General features: G+C 43.4%; 1 protein-coding gene across 1 annotated transcript; it reads left to right on the forward strand.

Moving 5' to 3' along the window:
- The first annotated feature begins 6708 nt into the window (after positions 1 to 6708).
- On the forward strand, positions 6709 to 27010 carry LOC110489948 (macrophage mannose receptor 1). The gene is made up of 30 exons (XM_021562980.2): positions 6709 to 6916; positions 7759 to 8160; positions 8510 to 8683; positions 9433 to 9588; positions 11722 to 11835; positions 11970 to 12113; positions 12496 to 12681; positions 13503 to 13660; positions 13923 to 14039; positions 14219 to 14334; positions 14464 to 14612; positions 16746 to 16945; positions 17127 to 17242; positions 17644 to 17725; positions 17933 to 18077; positions 18325 to 18363; positions 18644 to 18807; positions 21303 to 21367; positions 21597 to 21697; positions 21863 to 22002; positions 22274 to 22382; positions 22640 to 22812; positions 23141 to 23246; positions 23489 to 23721; positions 24495 to 24660; positions 24838 to 24990; positions 25233 to 25349; positions 25720 to 25881; positions 26027 to 26059; positions 26339 to 27010. The coding sequence occupies exons 1-30, from the start codon at positions 6847 to 6849 to the stop codon at positions 26572 to 26574; spliced, it is 4326 nt and encodes a 1441-aa protein (XP_021418655.2). The 5' UTR covers positions 6709 to 6846; the 3' UTR covers positions 26575 to 27010.
- The last annotated feature ends 955 nt before the right edge of the window (positions 27011 to 27965 follow it).

The raw sequence follows: 27965 nt of genomic DNA on the forward strand, positions 1-27965 counted from the left end.
AGGGTTTTGCCAACAGGGATGTTTTTGTCCAATCGTGCACAAGCGACTCCTGTGGCGGGCAGGGCGCAATGCACGCTGACACGGTCTCCAGGTGTCTGGTGTTTTTATTTGTTGATTGCTTTGAATCAATTGTGTTGAGACTTGGCTGGAGAAAAATATTGTATACTGTGGCTCTCTAGGAACAGTTGCCCACACATTTAAAGGTGGATTTAGTAGGTCTAAGACCAAGTTTATGCTAGCAGCATTGTTTTTATATGCTAAAAATGATATAGAATTCTGAAAAAAAAATATAGAATGCCTGTTTAAGTGAGAAGCAGAGCAACATCAAGGCAACTTTGTAACAGCAGACCTTGTTTTTCCAAAGCCAAACCAACCCTGAGTCTACCTTTCAAGACGTCAAAATAGAAAATGTTTTCAGTAATTGAATCCTACAGACGAAGAACCATATACGTGAAAATGTTTCCATTTTAAGAAAATCTGTTATTTGTATATTATTAATTGTGTGTACCACATTAGGTGTTTCATGGTTGACAAATAATTCACCATACCCATATCACCATGCCCAAATGTGGAAGAACAGTATATCTCCAGTGATGATTTCAGTTTGTAGAAGAACAGTATATCTCCAGTGATGATTTCAGTTTGTGGAAGAACAGTATATCTCCAGTGATGATCTCAGTTTGTGGAAGAACAGTATATCTCCAGTGATGATTTCAGTTTGTGGAAGAACAGTATATCTCCAGTGATGATTTCAGTTTGTGGAAGAACAGTATATCTCCAGTGATGATCTCAGTTTGTGGAAGAACAGTATATCTCCAGTGATGATTTCAGTTTGTGGAAGAACAGTATATCTCCAGTGATGATCTCAGTTTGTGGAAGAACAGTATATCTCCAGTGATGATTTCAGTTTGTGGAAGAACAGTATATCTCCAGTGATGATTTCAGTTTGTGGAAGAACAGTATATCTCCAGTGATGATTTCAGTTTGTGGAAGAACAGTATATCTCCAGTGATGATTTCAGTTTGTGGAAGAACAGTATATGTGACATTTTGCATGACTCTTGTAAGATGTCCTTTTTTAACACCTGATATGATGTTTTAAGTACTTTCAAGTACATATGCCCTTCATGTAAATAACTTAAATGCAATATGTAGTTAACTCATTTGTATGGAGGTTCAGTTAAAGGAGGTCTATCAATTTTAGCACTGATGACTTTTCTTAAAAGTTGAGTCATGAAATCGTAGTCTCATTTAAAATGAAGCCCTCAATGTGAACATACCATAGAACTACCAAAATAGAATACAATTAAATTAATTCAATCAAAACAAGCACAACTTGTAAATATCAAATAGGGATAAATGTGATGTGCCAATATGCATGTCCATTATGCAGGTCCCGAAGGTCAATAATTACAAAACGTTCAGAAAACCATTCTCTTTGCGTTTAACACTATGATAAGCAATTCAGTTTTGAATTGCGTTAAACCCATGCTAAAGGCAAGAAATGTCCTTCTGCACTGAGGTGACAGCAGTAAATAAGTATTAACTGCTTAGAGTTCATGCTAAATGTGGTCACAGAGAGACATACTGTATATTGTAATGAATAAAAAAAAGGGAATTAAGATCAAATGAACACTCACATACTGTATGTGATGACTAATTTGTTTTTAATTCATTCAGATTAAAAAAGGTCCAAATGATCACACACAAAATAATTCTCAACAGAACACATTGTACATAACATTTTCTACACTAGGAACAACATCTTAAAATGACATTCATTCAATATATTGTGCTGGTTCAAATCATACACAAATTGATTCACATAGAAAACACCTACTATACATTTAATTTCCTACAACAGGGGTGACATGTCTTCTGAAATGTATTCAGATTCAACATACTATACAGGTTCAGGGGATCATAAACTCACAGAAAAAATGGTTAATTATGTAGCTTGGTTTAACAACAAATTATTCACTCTGCAGTGATTTATAAAAAGAGCGTGCAGCAGCTGGCAAGTAGTTGAGCATGGTCATCAGATCTTGGTACTTGTTTTTTTTGATGGGCAGAGGACTCTCATATGCTCTAGGGTAGTGGCTTGCAAAATAGGGAGGCTGAGGTGTAGCTCCTCCTTTTGGTTTGGAGATCAGCCACGACTTCCATCCCTCAAATAGACTGTGGCTCTGTTTGGCGTACAGATTCCAAGGATCCTCAACTGAAATTAGAACAGAAACATTTTAAGTTCCTGACATCAATAAACAACTTCCACAGTCAAGCATTAGGATATTTTATTGTTAGAACATGTCACACTCTGACCATTATTTGAGTTGTTTGTTTCTATGTTTTGTTTGGTCAGGGTGTGATATGAGTGGGCAATCTATGTTGCATGTCCAGTTAGTCTGTTTCTATGTGTTTTGGCCTGATATGGTTCTCAATCAGAGGCAGGTGTTTGTCATTGTCTCTGATTGGGAACCACATTTAGGTAGCCTGTTTTGTATTGTGGTTCGAGGGTTATTGTCTATGTGATGTTGCATGTTAGCACTCAGTTTCTATAGTGGTCACGGTCGTCTTGTTATTTTGTATAGTTTGTTTAGTGTTGGTCTTCATTAATAAATAGAAGATGTATTCATATCACGCTGCGCCTTGGTCTCCTCAATACGACGATCGTGACAGAACAACATGTTGCATGTTGATGGGATGTTAGTAAACTATTCTCTGTGCAATACCTGGGACTTTTAACCACCTCACTGATGTGATCTGTAGTCGAGCTGGTCGCTTGAGGACAGAGTCCAGGAGGTGCCTGAAGTGTTCACATTGCATGCTCATCACCTTGAATGGTTTTGCTGGTTGTGCTTCAAGTATCAACTATGAAACATCATCAGGTGTATGAAGGACTAACACCTTGCGCCTCTTCTCGATGGTGGCAAAAGATCGATCACAAGGAAGAAAAGAATGACCAGAGACCATGAACTTCTGCTCAACTTGGGTAAAGTAACCCATAGAGACGAGCATCGACATCAGATTGAGCATCCACCAGTTGTTATTCTGCCCACAGCATCTGTCACTGAAGATGATCAACTTGCGCACCTCTGGTTTCGTGAGTGGTGTGAATTTTGTCTTTACCCACTTCAACATGCAGCTTGTAACCTCAATGGACCTTCGGTGTGCAATCCCTGCAGGATACAGTGTAACGTTACATATAACTAGCTAGCTACTGTAGCCATGTCGAATCATCCGGTGGATGGAGAAAAAGTAGCTATCTATATTTCTTCTATAATCTAGCAATAATATTTGTAACGATAATGTATAAATTAGTAGCCAATGAACTTTGGTAAATATGTTTTCTCTATAGTTACAAATGAGACAACCCAGAACATACATGTTAGTTACTGTACTCTATAGCTAGCTAGTTCCACATACCGCTTTTGGACAGCTTTTCCCAGTTTTTTTTCTTGACCCTTACGATTTGTATAGGGCTTTCCCACATCCCGTAAGATCTTCCTTTGCCTGTCTTTCCATTCTTTACGTTTCTTTCCCACATTTCTGCGATTTTCATCAGCAACAGAAAAGTTGTGCGCTTGTCCGTCCATTCTGAGTGCTGCACATAAACGGTTATTCCACCAGAGGAGGACAAAAAACTGCACCCATGCGTCTTTCTCTCCAAGCAGTTCTCTCAAGCAGAACGCAACCATGATGTAGGCATCCAGGAACACTTGGCAGTTGAGTGGGCCCGTGATGGGTGGAGACACTGGTTGGAGGTGGCACCTCATCCTTTCGTGATCTGGACGGACCATAAGAACATAAGAAAGCAGACGCCCTGTCCCACCAACACCTAGCCCATCATCCCCAGCTCACGCATTGTGGCCCCTGTGATATGGAGTATTGAGACCATGGTCTGACAAGCACAGACCCGAGAACCCCGGCGGGGGACCCACTAACAGACCTTATGTTCCGCGATCACCCCGGTCCCGAGTACTACAATGGGGACACTCCTCTAAATTAACTGGGCATCCAGAAGTTAATTGGACACTGGAGATCCTGAGGTGTAAATTATGGTGGTCCAGCATGATTGAGGATGTGATTTCCTTGGTTACAGCCTGTTCCATCTGTGCCCAATGCAGGTCTTCCGTCAGTGACCGGTCGGGCTGCTCCAACCTCTGCCTATCCCAAGTCGGCCCTGGTCTCATCTGTTGGTAAACTTTATCACCAGGCTACCTCCATCTCAAGGGTCTGGTGGTCGTTGATCGGTATTGGAAGGCCTTCTGCTCCCTGTTGGGTGCATCGTTGAGTTTCTCCTCAGGGTTCCACCCACAGTCGAATGGGAAAACTGAGAAGGCCAACCAGGAGCTAGAGAAGTTCCTCCGCTGCTTCGTCTTCACCCAGGCCAGCAACTGGAGCAGGTTCCTCGTCTGGGCAGAGTATCCTGTTAAAGGTGAATTTGCGGGAGCTCGCTCCTCGCTACCTAGGACCCTTTAAGATCCTGAGTCTCATCAACCCGGTTACCTATCGTCTCCAGCTTTCCAGGTTCATGAGGGTCTGTCCATCCTTCCATGTCTCCCATCTCATGTGGTTAAGGACCAGTCCCATCTCTCCCCCCACACTTACTCCTCCGCCCCTCGACTTGTGGATGGCCGCCCGGCCTACACTGTCGGGCGTTTGTTGGAGGCTCACCACGTCCTAAGGACCCTGCAGTACCTGTTGGACTGGGAGAGCTACGGTCCCGAGGAGCGGGCATGGGTGCCAACCCAGACAGGATGATCACATCAGTGACTCAACCCACTCAGGTGACGCACCCCTCCCAGGGACGGTATGAAAGAGCCCCAGTAAGCCAGTGACTCAGCCCCTGTAATAGGGTTAGAGGCAGAGAATCCCACCTGTTACTCAGGTGTTTCTTATCATTTCATTGTTTCCCCTTTAAGCGAGGTGTGTTGTCTGTTCCCTTTGTTATTTCATTAATTATGTTCCCTGTATGATTCCACTGCGTGAGTTTGAGTGTTTGTTGTTTTTAGTTTTCCTGTATTGTTATGTTTTCCAATTAAATTATTTCTGTTTTTTTCCAAGCTGCTGATTCCTGGTCTGGTTCATTCTCTGCTCTTGGCTTCACGCTACCATTAAAGTTAAATGTGATTTGGTCGATGTAGATACAACATGTTGTTAATACACAAAGTAACAAAAAACATGATCTAAGTTGAATATTCATAATGTATTTGGAGAAGTTTGCCTCAACTACTTTGCATGTGAAAATATGAGCTTGCCAAATATTTGCCACAACTGTTGGCAAGAAGCCTGTTTTTTTTGGTGAGTTTTCCTGTGGATCTGGTCTTCTGTGTTTACTGTATCGTTTCACCAATCCGGTGCCTTTTGAGAAGTGTACGTTGTAAAAGAAACATTCATTTCACCTAAACATGTTTTTCCATCTCGGAAGGTTACTTAAACACATTAATATAGTAAATGCTTATTAAGTGCCAAAAATAGTAACAGTGGCATTAAATCACCTCTTTGACAGTGGGAATGGAAGCTTGTTGTGTGCAGCAGGGTGTGGCAATTGACTGTAAGCCTGACTGTCTATGGATTGACGTGTTATCCCTTACCGCAAAAACACATACATTTCACGTGATCACAAGTGAAGTGTTGTAAAATCACATGTTTTCATGTGATCACCTGTGATGTTATGTGAAGGTAATGTGACAACATGTAAAGCAACATGTGATAACATGAAACTACACGTGTAGTGATCATGTGAAGTGTTCCAAAAACAAGTTATCAGATTTCACATCAAATTCTATGTGAAATGTTGTGATTTTTCCACATGTGAAATTGTGTTTTTTCTGTAAGGGATGCTCAACCTGCTCATTTTTCCAACACAAAACACCAGAAAATGGTCAAAAAGAGTAGAGCCAGCTCACATGAATTTCCCTCTGATTGGACGATTAGATGTTCAATGTTTAAAAATATATATATTTTTAAAGGAATAGTTTCACCATATTAAAACGAGAGTTCAGTTCACATTAGAGTTGACCTTAAAGAGGGACATGCATAAATGAATCACTAATCACATTAAATAAATAATAATCTTCAGAAATGATTTTGTCAAAGCAACAAAATAATTATGGCTTTAAAATGATGGTGAAACATGTTGGTATTAAGTGGGTTGAAATCTTCCTAGGAAGTAACATGTCAAAATGCAGATTTTTTGCACTTTAGCAAGCTTTTATTAAACTAAAAAATCTGATTTATTGTATTATCCATGTGGTCTATATTAAAGGGCACTTCATTTAATATAACAGGCTTTTAAAATGCAATATTGTTGCACAATTTCTACTTAAAATAGGGGCGCAAAAGGTCTCTTGCATGGAATATTGTGAAATTAAGGATGTTCCTCAGTCATCAAAAGGACTTCTACCATATTCTTTAAAAGACGAACCTCTGTATTTAGATTTTACAGATCGTCCATAGAGAGTTGCCCTGAGAGCTGGTCCTTGTTTGACTATCCAATCAAAGTGAGTGAGGCTTGGCTCATTGATGCTCTGGCTGATCTCAGACCTGTGGCTCTTCTCGTCCCCTGTGTGCTCCTGATAAGGGAATGAATAGTGGCTGCACATTTCCTCCTTCCCCTCTCCTCTCCTGATGTCAGTGGTTTTGGCCGACCCCCCGCCAACCCATGTGACAGGATACACATTGGCTGCATTAAGGGGGCAGCATTCATGTGTCTGTGTCACTGTTCTTCCATGAGAGACACCTGAATACACCACAGCCAGATCCCTCTCTCCTCTCCGCTCTGGTCTGTACAGCTACTTTACACCACCTTTTTCGTCCTGGGATAGCAAACCTTGCACTAGCTACGATGGCATCCAGTCCATCCCTCGCTGTGCTCCTGTGCCTTATGCATGCTCTGCGCTGCACTGCTGAGATAGGTATGTAGGGTTTTATTCCACTTTAATTGGTTTCATGCAATGGTTAAGCATTCTGTATAATGAAAGTGTTACAAATGATATTTGTTAATATGCTTTACCAATAAACGGAAGACAAGGTTGAGGCTGCTAGAAAGTAACTATTTTTGTAGACTGGTAAGATATATATCCAGAATTTCTAGGTCCTTCAGTAAGTTTTGCTTCATTGGCAGACACAGCGAGATATATTGTGATGGAATCTATTCCAGGAGTCACGAGTGAACCATTTGACGAGCTGGATAACGTTTAGAATATTATAAGGCGTTTTAGATGCTTTCAGATATAAACATTAAAGTGGCCTATTTTTTTGAGTGGCTTAAAAACACATGTATTTCAATTGTAGTTACATACACTGTGAGTTCTTAAAAATTATTGAAAATAATTTGAATGCTGTAAACAGTTTTAACCGCTGAAAGTACAGAAAATAAGAAAGTGCAACAAATATTTATATACACAGGCTTTCTTATGCAACTTACTGTAGTTGGACCTAGATTTTTATATATTTTTAAATTACAGTTCCTGTACAATTAGACACAATGTCACAGTTAAATAGCATTGCAGTGCTGTTTATGAGAGCAGCTGTAGAGCCTGAAAGAAGGATGAGACCTGGGATAGATCACACCATTGTCCTTAGTTTCAAGTATCAATGTCACATGTGCAATTACAGTGAAATGCCTTGCTTGAAAGCTCTAACCCCACCAATGCAGTAATCACTAACAATGTAATACTAAAAATAACAAGGTACTGTAGAACAAAAACAGATAAAAAAATAAGAAATAAGAAGAACCTTATCCCCCGTGCTGCAGACAGCAGCTCCTTCCTGATCTACAACCAGGATCACAACAAGTGTGTGGTGGCGGTGAGCGCCAATCAAGTCACAGTGGCTCCCTGTGACCACACGTCCCAGAACCAGCAATTCCGCTGGGCCTCACAGTCTCGTCTCCTCAGCATCTCCCTGAAGCTCTGCCTGGGGGCTCAGGACCTGAAGGACTGGGTCAAGGTGCTGCTCTTCCCCTGTGATGAGAAGAGCGAGCTCCAGTACTGGCAGTGTAAGAACGAGACCCTGTTCGGCCTCAAAGACAAGGCGCTGCACTTAAACTATGGCAACCGCAACGAGAAGAATATGATGATCTACCAGGGATCTGGGTCTTGGAGCTGTTGGAAGATGTATGGTACTCAGAAAGACCTCTGCTCCAAGGGCTACCAAGGTAAGTAAGCTACAAGACACACTCACTGTTACTGGAGGTTGGAGATTGGAGGTAGGAATCAGAAGTGTAAGATGCTGTTGTCATAAACTTTCTTAAAGCCAGGGAATGAATGTCTGACCTGGGATGATTCATACTGTTAACAATGTATATTTTTCCTACTAGCACTGACTGATAGCTGATAGCTACTTTATTACGGAAGAATGTACTTACTATGATTGAGATACAGTATGTGGTTGTCCCGCCTAGCTATCCTACGATGAATGCACTAACTGTAAGTCGTTGTGGATAAGAGCATCTGCTACATTACAGAAATGTTAAATGTAACAAACTGTTTTGTCCCCTTTATCAGAGGTGTTCACACTAGGGGGGAATGCCTTTGGAAGTCCCTGCCAGTTCCCCTTTCAGTTTGGGGAGAAGTGGTATGCTGAGTGCACTCCGCAGGGGCGCTCAGATGGACAGCTCTGGTGCGCCACAGAGACAGATTACAATAAAGCCAAGAAGTGGGGCTTCTGTCCCTCGAAATGTGAGTCAAACCTCACAATTCATGCTATGTTTTTTGTAATTTACTGCCATTTTCCAGTGATCAGGAAAAGGGTCAGCAGGTGACACCTGTAAAAAATCATGAGCCGTATGTATCAAGCATCTCAGAATAGGAGTGCTGATTTGGGATCAGTTTGGCCTTTCAGATCAACATTAGAAGGACAAGAGGGGACCTGTTCCTGTATCATCGCTCCTAGTCGGGGATGCTTTATGAATAAAGGTCAAATCAATTTGACTCATGGGAGTACAGAAATCTCTAATATCAGTTGCCTACTCTATACTGGACTCTGATGAGTCTGTAAAAACAAGGCAAACGACCATGGTTTAAAATGTGGGGATGGTATCCCATTCAAAAAATGCCATAAAGGACTGGCCAGGTCAGCGCTGAAAGGTCTGGTCTCTGACCTCCTGACAGAAAAACACAAACACATCCTCTAGTTCCTCTAGCTGTGGAGGCAGCTCTGTGTCTCTTTACCCTTCCATCCTGATTGGAGCTCATTCCTGTGTTACCCCTGACACAGCTCCAAAACTGGGACAGGAAAAGGAAGGAAGCCCCCTTTCACTATAGTTCCTGGTGAACTGCCACCATAGTCACAGATATGAGGGGCAGTTCTGTCATGACATAAAGTGATAGAGATGAACAGAACACGATTTGATTCAGTTCTTGGACTGTTATTGATGATTTATTTTTCCCACCTTAAGTGTGTCCTAATGTTTCCGTGTCCCCCTCAGCGTCCTCAGGATGGGACAGTGACCCAGTGACAGGTGTCCTGTACCAGAGGAACACCCAGTCTGTGTTGACTTGGCACCAGGCGAGGAAGAGCTGCCAGCAGCAAGGAGCCGACCTGCTCAGTATAGTAGAGCTCCACGAGCAGACCTACATCTCAGGTATGTACAGTCAGACCTGGTCAGACCTACATCTCTGGTATGTACAGTCAGACCTGGTCAGACCTACATCTCAGGTATGTACAGTCAGACCTGGTCAGACCTACATCTCTGGTATGTACAGTCAGACCTGGTCAGACCTACATCTGAGGTATGTACAGTCAGACCTGGTCAGACCTACATCTCAGGTATGTACAGTCAGACCTGGTCAGACCTACATCTCTGGTATGTACAGTCAGACCTGGTCAGACCTACATCTCAGGTATGTACAGTCAGACCTGGTCAGACCTACATCTCTGGTATGTACAGTCAGACCTGGTCAGACCTACATCTGAGGTATGTACAGTCAGACCTGGTCAGACCTACATTTGAGGTATGTACAGTCAGACCTGGTCAGACCTACATCTGAGGTATGTACAGTCAGACCTGGTCAGACCTACATTTGAGGTATGTACAGTCAGACCTGGTCAGACCTACATCTCAGGTATGTACAGTCAGACCTGGTCAGACCTACATCTCTGGTATGTACAGTCAGACCTGGTCAGACCTACATCTCAGGTATGTACAGTCAGACCTGGTCAGACCTACATCTCTGGTATGTACAGTCAGACCTGGTCAGACCTACATCTGAGGTATGTACAGTCAGACCTGGCCAGACCTACATCTGAGGTATAGTCTAACCTGTTGTCCAAGGGAGGACTGGGACCAGGAACCAGCCCAGGCATTTCTGACACACCGGCCCGAAGATGGACCATGGCATTTGCCCAAAGTGCGCTATGGCCAGTCTATTTAAAAAAATAAAAATAATAATTTCACGTTTATTTAACCAGGTAGGCCAGTTGAGAACAAGTTCTCATTTACAACTGTGACCATGCCAAGATAAAGCAAAGCAGTGAGACAGAAACAACAACAGAGTTACACATAAACAAACATACAGCTATGCACAGTGAGTGCAAATGTAGAAGATTAGTGAGGTAGGCAATAAATAGTCCGAGAGGCAAAAAATAATACCATTTTCACATTAACACTGGAGTGAAAGATGTGCACATGATGATGTGCAAGTAGAGATACTGAGGTGAAAAAGGGCAAGAGGGTATGTAATACTATGGGGATGAGGAAGTCGCGTGTGCTATTTAAAGATTGGCTGTGTACAAGTACAGTGATTGGTAAGCTGCTCAGACAGCTGATGCTTAAAGTTAGAGAGGGAGATATAAGACTCCAGCTTCAAAGATTTCTGCAATTCGTCCAGTCATTGGCAGCAGAGAACTGGAAGGAAAGGCGGCCAAAGGAAGTGTCGGTTTTGGGGATGACCAGTGCTTTTATACTCGTGCTACGGGTGGGTGCTGCTATGGTGACCAGTGAGCTGAGATAAGGCGGGGCTTTACCTAGCAAAGACTTATAGATGACCTGGAGCCAGTGGGTTTGGTGACGGATATGTGGTGAGGGCCTGCCAACGAGAGCATACAGGTCGCAGTGGTGGGTAGTATATGGGGCTTTGCTGATAAAACGGATGGCACTGTGATACATCCAATTTGCTGAGTAGAGTGTTGGGGGCTATTTTGTAAATTAAATTGCCGAAGTCAAGGATCGTTAGGATAGTCCCTTTTACGAGGGTATGTTTGGCAGCATGAGTGAAACAGGCTTTGTTGCGAAAAAGGAATCCGATTCTAGATTAAATTTTGGATCGGAGATGCTTAATGTGAGTCTGGAAAGAGGGTTTACAGTCTAACCAGATACCTAGGTATTTGTAGTTGTCCACATGTTCTAGGTCAGAACCGTCCAGAGTAGTGATGCTGGTCGGGCGGGAGGGTGCAGGCAGCAATCGGTTGAAGAACGTGCACTTAGTTTTAGTAGCATTTAAAAGCTATGTTGGAGGCCACGGAAGGCTTGTTTTATGGCATTGAAGCTCGTTTGGAGGTTTGTTAGCACACTGTCCAAAGAAGGGCCAGATGTATACAGAATGGTAGTCTAACCTACAACCTACAATGTCCTACAACCTACAATGTAGTCCTACAATGCAGTCTAACCTACAACCTCACCTTGATTTAGAGATAAATCAATCTGATACAGTCAATTCCTTATTAAGAATATTACACTACTCTCGTGGACGTATTGTGATGCTTTTTATTAATGCAGGGTTGACCAATATCCTGGGCACATCTCTGTGGATTGGACTGAATAGCCTAGACTTTGAGGCTGGATGGCAGTGGAGCAATGGAAACCCATTCAGATATTTAAACTGGGCCCCAGGTGAGTGCAACTGCATGCAACACATCATACTATACTTGACAGCCTAGGGAACAACTGAGGTTATCCAAGTATGTTGTGACTTTCAATGTTGCAGGAAGACAATTAATAAACACATGGGTCAATATTTCCTAAAGGACATCCATCAACTGAACCCGGGCTCAGCTGTGCAACCCTGAATGCTGGCAAGGCCTCGAAATGGGAGACCAATGAATGTTCCAAGAAGCTGGGATATATCTGTCGCAAAGGAAACTCCACTGCTCTGGCCTCTGCCCCTATAGGTAAGAGTTGAATCATACAGTACATAACAGTCATGACCTACACACGATTTTCGACTTAGTTCAAATGTCATGCAACACAAGGTTAACAACACCAGGTCAGGTTGTGTAGGGTAGGGTAAACTGAACATTTATATATTAGTGCCAAATTTCACTAATTGTCTCAGAGTAGGAGTGCTGAGCTAGTGTCAGTTTAGCTTTTTAGATTATAATGAAAAAGGTTACATAGACAGGGCGGGCTGATCCTAGATCAGCACTCTCACCCCGAGATAGATTATGAATACGGACCCAGAGGTTGTTTGGGTCAAACAGATAAAACATTACAGTCTACCACTTTCTGAACATTCTACCTTCTCTCTGACTATTGAACTTTGACCCCCCTCAGTAGGGAAAGATCAGCCCACCTTCTGCACCAGTCACTGGATTCCCTATGCAGGCCACTGCTACTACCTACAACGTACCAAGAAGATGTGGAGGGATGCCCTGGCCGCCTGCCACAAAGATGGAGGGGACCTGGCCAGCATCCACAACATAGAAGAACAAAGCTTCATCATCTCTCAGTCAGGATATAGTGAGTACACTATCCATGTTGTAGCTACGATTACCTCTATATCTGATAGATCTGTTATGCACTTCAAGGATCTTTCTCATGGGTTGTCATTTCTATCAGTTTTGAAAACCATTCTGAGATGTGTCCCAATAAAAGTCTGGGTATTTGGATTGACAAAGAGTTGATGTTTAAAAAGCATGCGGATGAGCTAGTTAAAAAGCTATTTAAAAAAAAATAGATCTGGCTTCTCCCTAAATAGCAGGCAGCAGATTGTACCGTCAATATTCCTGCCCGCTCTTGACTATGGTGACACCATTTACCAGATTGCAGAAGCCACAAGTCTTAAACATTTGGATGCCGTCTACCATAATTTCCTTCACTTTATCACAGGTGACAATTTTAATACTCACCACTGCATCCTGTATCAAAACATTGGCTGGTCCTCATTGAAGTCCTGTAGATCAGTTCATTACTCCCTTTCTATTTACAACGTTCCACTACACAAACATCTAATTTACCTAGCTTTGTCGCTAAAGTATAAAAGTTGTTTTTATTGATGTAATGGTTCATTTGTTGAAATGGTAGTACTGTAACTGTACCTTGTCGACTTTTTATTCGTCTTGTTTTCTTTGGAATGTTAATTTTCTTCATTGTGAAAATGTTTGTACTCAGGGCATGATTGTGAATGAGACCCTGGTCTAAATTGGGCTTCCATGAATAAATAATAATAATCATAATGTCACCTCAGTCAATTTGATCAGCCAAAGGCAATGATAAGTATATCAGGTGTTTATCACTGTCTTCCTGGCTCTGACTCTTAATGTCCTTCTGCTTGACTTCAGCGGCCACAGATGAGCTGTGGATCGGCCTGAATGACCAAAGGAACGCATTGCTGTTTGAGTGGACCGACCGATCCCATGTGACATTCAGCCACTGGCAGACAGGGGAGCCCTCTCACGGTGCCAACCTCCAGGAGGACTGTGTCCTGATCAGAGGAAAGGTAACATTCACATTGGTCCCTCAATGGACAGACTAGGTTCATGCTAATACTAACGCTAGCTAAATGCTTACACCACAGATTTTGTATAACTAACCCTAACACTCGCTATATGCTAGTTCTAGGTAAATGCTGATGCTAGATAAATGCGAACACTAGCTGAATGCTACGGCTAACAATGGCAATGATGACAACGTTTAACAGTGGTGTCAACGCAGTAATACATGTGGTATTGTGACAATGTGGACTCCATATTCTCTCACAGGATGGGAAGTGGGCTGATAATTTGTGTGAGAAGACCTACGGGTACATGTGTAAGAAAAAGGCCTCCACCAAACCGGTGGCAGGTGCCCCGGAGGAAGATAGTCCAGGATGTAAGCTGGTGAGTGAGGTCATTTCCTGTTTGTTGAAAGGGAGAGTACAGTAACTAATGAATACAGAATTATATCACATGAAATGGAAGCTTGAAAATGATTCTAGATAAGGACTAGAATGGTGTCATCTTGACTGACAAAGATCCACCAGTAGGAGGATAATTGTTTCTGTATTTTTGTCATCAAGGGCTGGATCCGGTATGGTTCTTACTGCTACAAAGTTGGATCAGAAACCAAAACATTTGATGAGGCCAAGCAGACCTGCCAGCAGAGTGACTCAATCCTGGTGGAAGTGGCTGACAGGTACGGTATCACATCATGACCATTTTATAAGGATAAGATATATTTGACTCACTTATTTGAGTCATATCCTGGACAAGATAAGTTGTCAGATAACAGATTGAACGTGTGTGTTTGTTGGTTGGTTTGTAGGTATGAAAATGCCTTCCTGGTCAGTTTGGTGGGTTTGAGGCCGGAGAAGTACTTCTGGAGTGGACTTTCCAACATGGCGGATATAGACACGTTCAAGTGGACTACCAGTTCGGAGGTCAAGTTCACCCACTTCAACGTGGGCATGCCAGGTACAGTGTCCTTTTCCCACAATGGTGATTGATTGTAGCAACTGATGATCGATTGTGTCACAAACATCGTCAGGGAAATGACCGGACCAAGGTTCAGCGTGGTGAGCGTACATTTCTTTTTATTATGAATGTCACCAACAAAAACAAGAAACAACAATACGAACGTGAAGCTTACTAGGGCTATACAGGCCACTACCAAAGTCAACTACCCACAACTACCCACAACTAAGGTGGCAAAACAGGCTGCCTAAGTATAATTTCCAATCAGAGACAACGATAGACAGCTGTCCCTGATTGAGAACCATACCAAGCCAAAACATAGAAACAGAAAACATAGAAATAAAGAAACTAGAATGCCCACCCTAGTCACACCCTGGCCTAACCAAATTAGAGAATAGAAGCCTCTCTATGGCCAGGGTGTGACAGTACCCCCCCCCCCCCCCCCCCCCCCCCCCCCAAAGATGCCGACTCCGGCCGCAAAACCCGACTCTATAGGGGAGGGTCCGGGTGGGCATCTACTTTGGTGGCGGCTCTGGTCTGGGGACCCTCGCTGCAAGTCCCGGACTGGGGACCCTCGCTGCAGGCCCCGGACTGGGGACCCTCGCTGCAGGCTCCGGACTGGGGACCCTCGCTGCAGGCCCCGGACTGGGGACCCTCGCTGCAGGCCCCGGACTGGGGACCCTCGCTGCAGGCCCCGGACTGGGGACCCTCGCTGCAGGCCCCGGACTGGGGACCCTCGCTGCAGGCCCCGGACTGGGGACCCTCGCTGCAGGCTCCGGACTGGGGACAGTCGCTGGCGGCTCCGGACTGGAGACAGTCGCTGGAGGCTCCGGACTGGAGACAGTCGCTGGAGGCTCCGGACTGGAGACAGTCGCTGGAGGCTCCGGACTGGAGACAGTCGCTGGAGGCTCCGGACTGGAGACAGTCGCTGGAGGCTCCGGACTGGAGACAGTCGCTGGAGGCTTCGGACTGGAGACAGTCGCTGGAGGCTTCGGACTGGAGACAGTCGCTGGAGACTTCGGACTGGAGACAGTCGCTGGAGGCTTCGGACTGGAGACAGTCGCTGGAGGCTTCGTGCCATGAATCGTCACTGGAGGCTTCGTGCCATGGATCGTCACTGGAGGCTTCATACCATGGATCACCACTGGAGGCTTTGTGCCATAGATCATCACTGGAGTGAGGAGACGTACAGGCAGCCTGGTGTGTGGAGCTGCCACAGGACTCACCAGGCTGGGGAACATACAGGAGGCTTGGTTCTGGGAGCAGGCACAGGACTCACCAGGCTGGGGAGACATACTGGAGGCCTGGTTCTGGGAGCAGGCACAGGACTCACCAGGCTGGGGAGAAATACTGGAGGCTTGGTTCTTGGAGCAGGCACCGGATACACTGGGCCGTGGAGGCGCACTGGAGGTCTCGAGCGTAGAGCCGGCACAACCCGTCCTGGCTGGATGGTTACTTTCGCCCGGCAATTGAGGGGTGCTAGCACAGGACGCACTGGGCTGTGCAGACGCACCGGAGACACAGTGCGCAGAGCCGGCACAGGATATCCTGGGCCGAAGAGACGCACTGGAGGCCAGATGCGCAGAGCCGGCACCATCCGTCCTGGCTGTATGCCCACTTTAGCCCGGCCAATGCGGGGAGCTGGAATATAACACACCGGCTATGAGTGCGCACTGGAGACACCGTACGCATCACTGCATAACACGGTGCCTGACCAGTCACACTCTCCCCAGGGTAAGCACAGGGAGTTGGCTCAGGTCTCCAACCTGACTCAGCCAATCTCCTCGTGTGCTCCCCCCCATTTTTGGGGGGGCTGCCTCTCGTGCCTGCTCCGCTGTGCCAACTCCTCGTATTGTCGCCGCTCTGCTTTCGCCGCCTCTATCTCCCCCTTGGACGCGGATACTCTCCAGCCTTTGCCCAGAAATAAAGAAACTAAAATGCCCAAACTAGTCACACCCTGGCCTAACCAAAATAGAGAATAAAAGCCTCTCTATGGCCAGTGCGTGACAGATTTGTAGCAGGAACTGTCATTGGTATGACGACTACTTTCTCCCACACCTTAACTGCATGGCAAATGTTGGAACTAAATTAAACTACTCAATTTTTCTCATCTTTCTGTGTGTTTGAAAAAAGACAGAAAACAAGGCTGCGTAGCTATGACAACTGGAATGTTTGCTGGTCTGTGGGATGTGGTCAGCTGCAGCAACAAGGAGAAGTACATCTGTAAGAAAATGGCGGAGGGCGTCACATCAACAATGGCTCCTCCCACCACCCCGGCACTGAGCTGTCCTTCTGGGTGGTCACCTGCTGCTAAAAGGAATGTCTGTTACAAGGTACAGTTGGGGTATATGCTGTACATGTTCTGTATGTGAAACAAACACTTTGATCAGTGAATTTAAGTGAATAGTTGCTTTTATCAATAATTTAATCAATGAGCATGAAATCATTGATAATCCTTTATTATAATAATTAATTAATAATTCATCAATAATCATTTTCTCTCCCCTCAATAAGCTTTACAGAAAAGAGACTGCAAACAAGAAGTCATGGTCAGAGGCGCGGGAATTCTGCAAGGCCATTGGTGGTGATCTGATGAGCATTCACAGTGCCACAGACCTGAACAGCTCTCCGTAAGTTATCCTCATAACTGTTTCTGTTGCCATGAGTATCAGTCAAAACCAGTGTGGTCCTATTAACCACAGTCTGTGGTTGAAATCAAAATCAGCACGGTCGTAATAACCACTGTTTATGGTTGAAATCCACACGGTCATAATAACCACTCTTTATGGTTGAAATCCACATGGTCACAATAACCACTGTCTGTGGTTGGAAACCACACAGTCAGAATAACCACTGTCTGCGGTTGGAAACCACACAGTCAGAATAACCACTGTCTGCGGTTGAAAACCACACAGTCAGAATAACCACTGTCTGCGGTTGAAAACCACACAGTCAGAATAACCACTGTCTGTGGTTGAAAACCACACAGTCATAATAACCACTGTCTGTGGTTTCCATTCTCTCTGTTCAGGTATCATTCCTCTGATGCAGCCTGGATCGGCCTCAGCAATCTGGATCCCTCCGCAGGTTTCGTCTGGGCTGACGGATCAGCAGTGAGTAGCCTGCCACCTCATCTTTACTGTGATATTCCTTCTCCTTAGAAGTAGTTTATTACTCACTACTCTTGTTTCAATCTTTGATTTGCAGTCATTGTCTTTAATACAGTACTATGGTGTCCATATAAGGACAGCCTCAGCCTGAGGCTAATATGGACACCATACAGTGCTACTGTGTAACATTATTCCAATGTTGTTCTCCAGTTCAGCTATGAGAATTGGGGATTTGGAGAACCAAACGACTACAACGATAATGAAAAATGCACAGAGGTCCAGTTTTACTTCGGACGCCATTGGAATGATCGACACTGTGATGCCTACAATGACTGGATTTGCGAGATTCGCAAAGGTACAGTAGACCATATCTGCTGGAGCACTGACTTCACCGGCCACTGGGCACAGACGTCAATTCAACATCTATTCCACGTTGGTTCAACGTCATTTCACTGAAATGACGTTTAAACGACATTGATTCAACCAGTGTGTGTGCCCAATGGGCGTGCAGTTCATGTCAGTCATGAAACTATTGATGAACATAGAATTTTGACCCTCAACCTTGCAGATGTGCTCACCCAAACTTTTTTTGATATCCACAGGGGTTACCCCAAAGCCCCATCCCACTCAAGTTGAGCCAGGTAATGCATAGGATCTTAGGAATATGTCCAGTTTCCTGTTTCTCATTCCTCCACTTCCTGTCTCCACTTCCTCCTTCTCACTATCCCTGCTCTCCTTCAAGCTCTTGGCCTTTCCCTTAAGTTAAATTAATCAATGGACATAATGTATTGCACACCTTCTTCTATCATTTAGTTTGCGAAGCATAGTTCAACACAAACACTAAGAGAAAATGTACTCTGTGAAATGTACTATTAAAAATGCCTAACAGGAAATGTACTCCTTTTTTACATGCCTTTTCAGTGTACAACACTACAAAGGACGGCTGGATTGAGTACAACGACACTCAGTATTTCTTCAACACTGAGAATCTCCCCATGGACGAGGCGAGAGAATTCTGTAAAAAGAACTTTGGTGACCTGGTGGTCATCACTGCAGAGAGCGAGAGGAAGTTTATATGGAAACAGGTAGACACTTCTATACTGAACAAAAATATAAATGCAACATGAAAAAATGTCAGTTCATATACAGTACCAGTCAACTGTTTGGACACACGTTTTCTTTATTTTTACTATTTTCTACATAATAGAATAATAGTATACACATCACTACTATGAAATAACACATATGGAATCATGTAGTAACCAAAAAAGTATTAAACAAATCCAAATATTTTATATTTGAGATTCTTTAAAGTAGCCACCTTTTTCCTTGATGACAGCTTTGCACACTCTTGGCATTCTCTCAACCAGCTTCACCTGGAACGCTTTTCCAAGTCTTGAAGGAGGTCCCACATATGCTGAGAACTTGTTGGCTGCGTTTCCTTCACTCTGTGGTCCAACTCATCCCAAACCATCTCAATTGGGTTGAGGTCGGGTGATTGTGGAGGCCAGGTCATCTGATGCAGCACTCCATCCCTCTCCTTCTTGGTCAAATAGCCCTTACACAGCCTGGAGGTGTGTTTTGGGTCATTGTTCTGTTGAAAAACAAATGAGAGTCCCACTAAGTGCAAACCAGATTAGATGGCGTATCGCTGCAGAATGCTGTGGTAGCCATGCTGGTTGAGTGTGCCTTGAATTCTAAATAAATAACCAACAGTGTCATCAACAAAGTACCATTACATCTCCCCCTCCATGCTTCATGCTGGGAACCACACATATGAGGATCATCCGTTCACATACTCTGCGTCTCACAAAGATAGGGCGGTTGGTCTCATCAGACCAAAGGACAGATTTCCACCGGTCTAATGACCATTGCTCGTGTTTCTTGCCCCAAGACAATCTCTTATTATTATTATTATTATTATTATTGTCCTTTAGTAGTGGTTTCTTTGTAGAAATTCTACCACGCAGTCTCCTCTGAACAGTTGATGTTGAGATGTGTCTGTTACTTGAACTCTGTGAAGCATTTATTTGGACTGAAATTTATTTTCCGAATTGACTGACTATCAAGTCTTAAAGTAATGATGGACTGTCGTTTCTCTTTGGTTATTTGAGCTGTTCTTGCCATAATATGGACTTGGTATTTTACCAAATAAGGCTATCTTCTGTATACCACCCCTACCTTGTCACAACACAACTGATTAGCTCAAATGTATTAATTAAGAAGGAAATAAATTCCACATCTGAACTTGTTACAAGGCACACCTGTTAATTGAAATGCATTCCAGGTGACTACCTCATGAAGCTGGTTGAGAGAATGACAACAGTGTGCAAAGACGTCATCAAGGCAAAGGGTGGCTACTTTGAAGAATCTCAAATATAAAATATATTTTGATTTGTTTAACACTTTTTTGGTTACTACATGATGTGTGTGTTTCATACATATGTGTTATTTCATATGTGTTGATGTCTTCACTATTATTCTACAAATTAGAAAACAGTAAAAATAAAGAAAAACCCTTGAATGAGTAGCTGTGTCCAAACCTGACTGGTACTGTAAGTAAATCTGTCAATTAAATAAATAAATTAGGCCCTAATCTATGGATTTCATATCACTTGGAATACTGATTTGCATCTATTGGTCACAGATACCTTGAAAAAATTTAGGGGCGTGGATCAGAATACCAGTCAGTATCTGGTGTGCCCACCATTTGCCTCATGACACTTCATTCGCATAGAGTTGATCAGGCTGGTGATTGTGGCCTGTGGAATGTTGTCCCATTCCTCTTCAATGGCTGAAACATGAGGTGATGGTGGTGAATGAATGGCACGACAATGGGCCTCAGGATATCGTCACAGTCTATAAAATGCAATTGTGTTCGTTGTCTGTAGCTTATGCCTGCCCATACCATAATAACCCCGCCGCCACCATGGTGCACTCTCTTCACATTATTGTCTCACCCACAAGACACGTAGTCTGCAGTTGTGACGTCGGTTGGACGTCATTCTCTAAAATGACATTGGAGGCGGCATATTGTAGAGAACTGAATATTCAATGATCTGGCAACAGCTCTGGTGAACATTCCTGGAGTCAGCATGCTAATTGCACGTTCCCGCAAAACTTGAGACATCTGTGGCATTGGGTTGTATGACAAAACTGCACATTTTAGAGTGGCCTTTCCTTGTCCCCACCACAAGGTGCACCTGTATAATGATCACACTGTTTAATCAGCTTCTTGATATGCCACACCTACCTGGTGGACAGATTATCTTGACAAAGGAGAAATGCTCACTAACAGGGATGTAAACAAACGTGTGCACTAAAATTGAGAGAAATAAGCTTTTTTGTGCGTTACTGAACATTTCGGAGATGTTTTATTTCAGCTCATGAAACATGAGACCAAAACTTTACATGTTGTGTTTATATTTGTGTATATGCAGTCCTGTGACATCCGAAAAGCTTTGGTTCTTGGGATCTGATAAAGAGAGGATTTTACACTATGACAGGATAACAACAAGTGTCACTGAAATGTTCAATCTAGAAATGGTTGTTTCCTCAAAGAGTTGCAACTTTTTTCCAGATATCTAGAGGATCCGAGGGACAATATTACATTGGAATGACCGTTGGTTTGGATAAGTCTTTTAGGTATGTAAAATGACTGTTGACTGTTCCCTGGACATTTAAAACAACCTGAAGTCCTACCATCTCTTTTCAGAGATATTTGTGCATGAGCATGTTTTGTTTGTCACAGTCCAGTGAACATGCCTGAAATCTGTGCTTCTCTGTCGAGTGGAGAAACGTGTGCTTTCAAGGTGTGTAGTTGATTGAATAGATGCTCACAGTTCAGACTAGGTTTGTGTACTGTATGTTTCAGCTGGTTGGATGGGTCTCCTGTTGTGTTTACCGCATGGGATCAAAACGAACCCAACTTCGCCAACAATGATGAGAACTGTGTGACGATATACAAGAGTATGGGTACGTCTAATTCCAGAGGGATTTAGCAGTTATGCTCTCGTTACAGTGTTGTTATACTGCAACGTCCATGGGACTTTCACTAACATTCAGGGGACGCTCCCAGGATGTCATTTTGTAAGCTGGGTCTATATCGGGTTGTGTCTCTTTGTTTCTCTGCATCTCTAGGGTACTGGAATGACATCAACTGTGGCGTAGAGCTGGCCTCCATTTGTAAAAGAACCACCAGATTCACTAACACGACCATGGCCCCCACCACTGTACCCAAGGGAGGATGTGCCCCAGAATGGATTGCTTTCCAGGGGAAGGTAACTGGTACACTACTACAGTACCACCACCACGTACTATAAAATCATACCATAGGCTACATACTGTATAGTATGTAGCCTATGGTGCATCAGCAGAGAGAACCTCACACAAACTACTTTCCTTATCATGTGTCAAGGAAAAAAATCAAGGCCCGGGTGATGACCCAATGTGATGCTGACCTGTGTGTGGAGAGTTGAGTCATTGCCTGCATACCAAATGGCACCTTATTCCCTTCATAGTGCACTACTATGATGCATCATGTTTCCACAGTGCTACAAATTCATTGGAGACAGCGATAAGAAGCCGTGGCAGGAGGCCAGGACCTACTGCATTAACCAGGGAGGGAACCTGGCCTCTGTCCTTAGCGAGAACGAGCAAGGTGGGTGAGAAGTCTATCCCTTTACACCTCACTGCTAAAGCTACCTGAGCTATTCTGTAAAATTGTGTGTGTTCAATTATATTGAGGATTTGTGCAATTATAAGCATGCAACAAGAAATCCTATAGACATTGGTTAACGAGTGCCAAATAATTGAAATGTTAACCAATGGAACAGGGGTTGATAAATATTTTTATGTAAACAGTATATATGGATTCACTTGTTGACTCTTCATTGTTCTGACTGGTCTTCCACCCAGCGTTCCTTACCACCCAGATGCTTGGGAATCCCCAGGACATTTGGATAGGTCTGAACGACATCAACTGGGAGATGCGCTTCCTATGGACGGAGGGGAGAGGGGTTTCCTATACCAACTGGGCAAAAGGGCATCCAACGTCAGTGCCAGACGGAAGATATTCATTTATGGAAGAGGTACAAGACGTACAGTAAAAATAACTGCTGTTTGCTGAACACAGATTAAGTGACTTCCTGGAAACAGATAAAAAATAGTTCTGAATAGAGAATCCCCCTTGAAAGTAGGTAGACTAAAATCTACTTTCACGGAAGATTCTTTATTGAGAATTATTTTTAATCCAGGACTGCGCCTTCAATCTGGGTTTGGGAACCTTAAGATGTTAGGCTTTGGGATTTTGATTGAGTTATTGTCAATAAATCCAAATGCAAAACAGCCTTAACCAGTCAAATGAGAATTCTGAAGAGGAATCTAACCTTTTCATCTCCTTCCCAATCTCTCTTCCAGGTGTTTGACTGTGTGGTTCTGGTGGGCAGCTCTCAAAAACAGACAGGAATGTGGAAGGTCGAGGACTGCTTAGTATCCCGTGGTTTTATCTGCAAAAGGAATATTGGTGAGAAGAAGCCATAGTTCAGTGAGGCTGCTCTAGGTTTGCAAAATTCCAGTAACTTTCTCAAAATCCCCAGGTTTTCCAGAAATCCGTGAATCTTCCAAGCTGCATTTCTGGAGAACCTGCCAGTTTTTGGCAAGTTATCGACAACCCTAGTGAGGCTGTTCAAATCCAATTCTTCGGTATGTGGTCCAATAGAGTATCCCTCTTTAGGTTCCCCTCCAACAAGTCTCCTTTGGTTTCAGATTCTCAGATTGTGGTCCCTGCCACCACAGAGTCAACGAAGACATTCTACAAGCTGGGAAATGACTCCTTCAAACTGGTGGTCCAGAAGATGAACTGGGACGAGGCCCGGAGGCAATGTAAAGCAGACGATGCAGAGATGGCTAGCATCCTGAACCCCATCACCCAGGCCTTCATCACAATGCAGATCCAAAAATACAATGGGCCCATGTGGATTGGCCTCAACAACAATTTGGTAAAAGAGGAGGAAAGTGGGATACCTAGTCAGTTGTCCAGCTGAATGTATTCAACTGAAATGTGTCTTCCGCATTTAACCCAACCCCTCTGAATCCGAGAGGTGCCTTAATCAACATCCACGGAACCTGGGAGTTAACTGCCTTGTTCGGGCGCAGAGCAACAGATTTGTACCTTGTCAGTAACCTTCCGGTTACTGGTCCAACGCTCTAACCGCTAGCCTGCCTGCTATGGTACTGACATTGCTCTATGCCAATCATTTGGGTTACAGAGACAAAATATTCTAAACAATATGTTGATCAGATTAATTTTAATTATGGAGCTTTGTGATCTTGGGGCGGCAGTGTAGCCTAGTGGTTAGAGCGTTGGACTCATAAACAAAATGTTGCAAGATCGACTCCCCGAGCTGACAAGGTATAAATCTGTTGTTCTGCCCCTGAACAAGGCAGTTAACCCACTATTCCTAGGACGTCATTGAAAATAAGAATTTGTTCTTAACTGACTTGCCTAGTTCAATAATTGTAAAATCTTAAAATTCATTTTTACAAGGCACAGCATGTAAAAAATGACTTAATTTTTAGGACTTTGGTTTAAGAGCTAGTGCAGCGCCAAAGAGGACTTAGCATTGACATGATCTCCCACTGTTATCCATTGGATCTCCTACTCTGACGTGTTCATTTAAGAAACCAAAGCGGTTTTGTGTTTTTAAACCTGTAAGTTTTCAGCTGGACCTTTCACCCATTGTGTTTTGTTGTCTTTGTCTCTGTCTCTCAGACTGAAGGGCATTTTAAGTGGGTGGATAACTGGCCTCTATCTTACACCAAATGGGGCGTAGATGAGCCAAAGAACAATATTGCCTGTGTTTACATGGATACAGACGCCAAGTGGAAGACAGGCGACTGTAGTAACACCTACTCCTCACTGTGCAAGAGATCACCAGGTCAGACAAGGCCTTTACTCCATTTACCCACAATGTCTGTGTTTAATGCTTGATCAATCCAAAAGTGTGTCTTTTAAAGGTGTTGTATGCAGTAATGTATCAGTTGTGCCAACATTGACCATTTACATCTCATGTACATCAACTTCAGTATGTGAACTTCTCTGGCCTCTTTTAAAGACATAGCCCCCAGCCAGCCCCCTCAGCTCCCTGGCAACTGCCCCGAGCCCAAGAAACGCAAGACGTGGGTTCCCTTCAGGGGTTACTGCTACGCCTTCCTCAACTCTGTGGTGGACAACTGGGCCCACGCCACTGTGGAATGTCTCCGAATGGGTACACACTTCACCTCTTTTACACCAACTGTCATTCAGACCAGAATGGAATAGCGTCCCAAACGGCATGCTATTCCATGGTCAAAAAGTAGTACACTACATAGGAAATGGGGTGCTATTTGAGACATACCCAATGTCTTAATTGAATGTAGAGCATATGAACATATATATTAATTGAATGCAAGAAATTCAAAGTGATTGATGGTGATGATGAATACGGGTAGTAAGTTTCTCTGACAACAGGAGCATCCCTGGTGAGTGTCGAGGATCCCTTGGAGGCCAGCTTCATCCAGAAGAACCTTGAGCTACTGCAGGATGGATCCAAGTCATTCTGGATTGGCATGCACAAGAGCCACGAAGGTCAGTACCTATAGTTACAAAATTCAGCGACATTTACCCAAATTCCCAAACAGGATTTCTGGAAAACCAAGGAATTCAGAAAAAATTACTGGAAATTTACCGGAATTTGGCAAGTACAGTACCTTGCAATTCTAAGATTATGTCCCAATTTCACAACCAATGGAGTAAATGCCTTGTCTGACCTGGTGATCTCCACAGTGGCGTGGGCCCAGTTGTCCACCACAGAGTTGAGGAAGGCGTAGCAGTAACCCCTGAAGGGAACCCACGTCTTGCGTTTCTTCAAAACAATGTTTATCGATTTATAGTTGTTCAATGACAATGAATCACCCATGTCAAAGGATATAGGTTTGACCCATTGTTCTTGTTCCAGGTGACTGGATGTGGATTGACAACAGTGTGGTGGACTATACCAACTGGAAACAAGGGATGCCAAAGAGTGGAGAACAATGTGTGGAGATCCAGTCTGATAGTGGTCTTTGGAGCACTAACAGCTGCAACCGGTACAAGTCGTACATCTGCAAAACAGCCAAAGGTGAGTCGGACTCAGCTGATAGATTCAAGTATTTAAGATGGGATGATATCAGAGTCATTATTCAAGTCATCCTGTGTTTGTTGCATCAGCTTAGAATTGTCTTGCAATTATGTTTTGTGAACAACTTTATCTCTTTCTTTTGCAGTCATCACACCAACAGAGAAGCAACCAGTTGCTGGTGAGTGTCTCACAGCAGATATAATTGGTTAGCGTAAAGAATGATACATTTGATCAGTTTTGACAGTCAAATCAATGCTTTTCTTGCTCCAGGGCATAGTCCTGGGATCAGTTTCCCCTCACCCAATCCGTAACCATTAGTGGAGAAAATGCAAAACTGACCCAAGATCAGCGTCTAGGGGCAACTTCACTCTACTCCACATTTCTGAACATTATACAGGGACTAAAACCAATTCCACCAATAATTTTGCCATTAACACTGTGACTTCCTTTCTTCTAGCTCCCCTAGTGGAGGAAGCTACCCATGGTTATGCCGGCATCGCTGTGGCAGTCGTCTTGGTGATAATCACAGTGGTAGGACTCGGTGCCTTCCTACTCCGCAAACGGATGCCTACCCCCGTCCTGGGAGAGTGTACTTTCGACAACACCTTGTACTTCAACAACCCCATCCGCCCAACAGCCACTGTGGACACCAAGGGCCTGGTGGCCAACATAGAGCAGAACGAAACAGCTTAGACAGGACACAAAGAACCACCAACAGGTGAAAACACTCTTGAGACAAGTTTTGATATGAAAAATACCCCAAAAGCATGCTGCTGGTGTTAAGGCCTACCAATTCTGAGATTGCAACTAAATCTGAAACCATTCACGTATTATCTTTGTTAATTTTCTTGCTCTGTAAATAATGGGTGAAAATTATATGCACTTTGTGCATATCAGCATCAGTCATCAAGGATACAGTCCAGATGTACAGCCAAGACTGCATATGCAACCCCTGCACAAATTATAGAATCAACAACAGTCATTTTGTTTGGTTTAATGGAGACTTGTACAGATTTATTTGGTGTGTGAAACTAAAGTTCAAAATACAACCACTGTACTTTGCTTTGTTTTTGCTAAGTTATATTGTAAATATATGCTCAAAGAGAGAGAAATAAAGTTTTGAAACAAATGTCTTTGACTCTTACTCACACTTCTCACACATTGCATGCTAAATCAATACATACTGAATCCAGGGGCATTTAGGGGGTTAATACACCATTTCTGGAACTATATACAGTAATTGAGGTACACTTAAACACAGCTATCATCACTAAGAGGCAGATTAAAGAGGATATTGGGTCGTTGCACCAATTTGGTGACTTTTAAGAAGTGTGACATGGTCCCAAAACATATTTTTGATTTCCCCTAATTTTATCACTCTGTTATAAAGAGCACATGATCAACTTCATCAATAAATGTTTTCCCATTTCACGAGGTAAATAAAGAAAGAAAACACTGCAGATTCATCGTAACATCTTAAATCAGCCATAAAACTCCTTGTGACAGGGGGAATCCAAGCTAACAATTCTAGTGATAGAGAAAGTTTTAGTAATATTCCCCAGATGTTTGAGTGTCCAGTTTTTCGTTAATTATGGGAACATTCTGCGTGCAGTCTCTTCAGAAAGTATTCACACCCCTTCCACATTTTGTTGTGTTTCAGCCTGAATTTAAAATGGGTTAAATGTAGATTTTGTGTCACTGGCCTACACAATACCCCAAATATTCAAAAACATGCATCCTGTTTGCAACAAGGCACTAAATTAATACTCCAAAAAATGTGCCAAATAACTTTTTGTCCTGAACATGAAGTGTTATATTTGAGGCAAATCCAATACAACACATTAATGAGTAGCACTCTCCATATTTTCAAGCATAGTGGTGGCTGCATCATGTTATGGGTATGTTTGTAATCATTAAGGTCTGGGGAGTTTGTCAGGATAAAAGCGAAACGGAATGTAGCTAAGTACAGACAAAATCATAGAGGAAAACCTGGTTCAGTCTGCTTTCCACCAAACACTGGGAGATTAAATCCCCTTTCAGCAGGACATTAACCTAAAACGCAAGGCCAAATCTACACTGGAGTT

This window comes from Oncorhynchus mykiss, chromosome 15 (genome assembly GCF_013265735.2).
Source record: "Oncorhynchus mykiss isolate Arlee chromosome 15, USDA_OmykA_1.1, whole genome shotgun sequence".
NCBI lineage: Eukaryota > Metazoa > Chordata > Actinopteri > Salmoniformes > Salmonidae > Oncorhynchus > Oncorhynchus mykiss.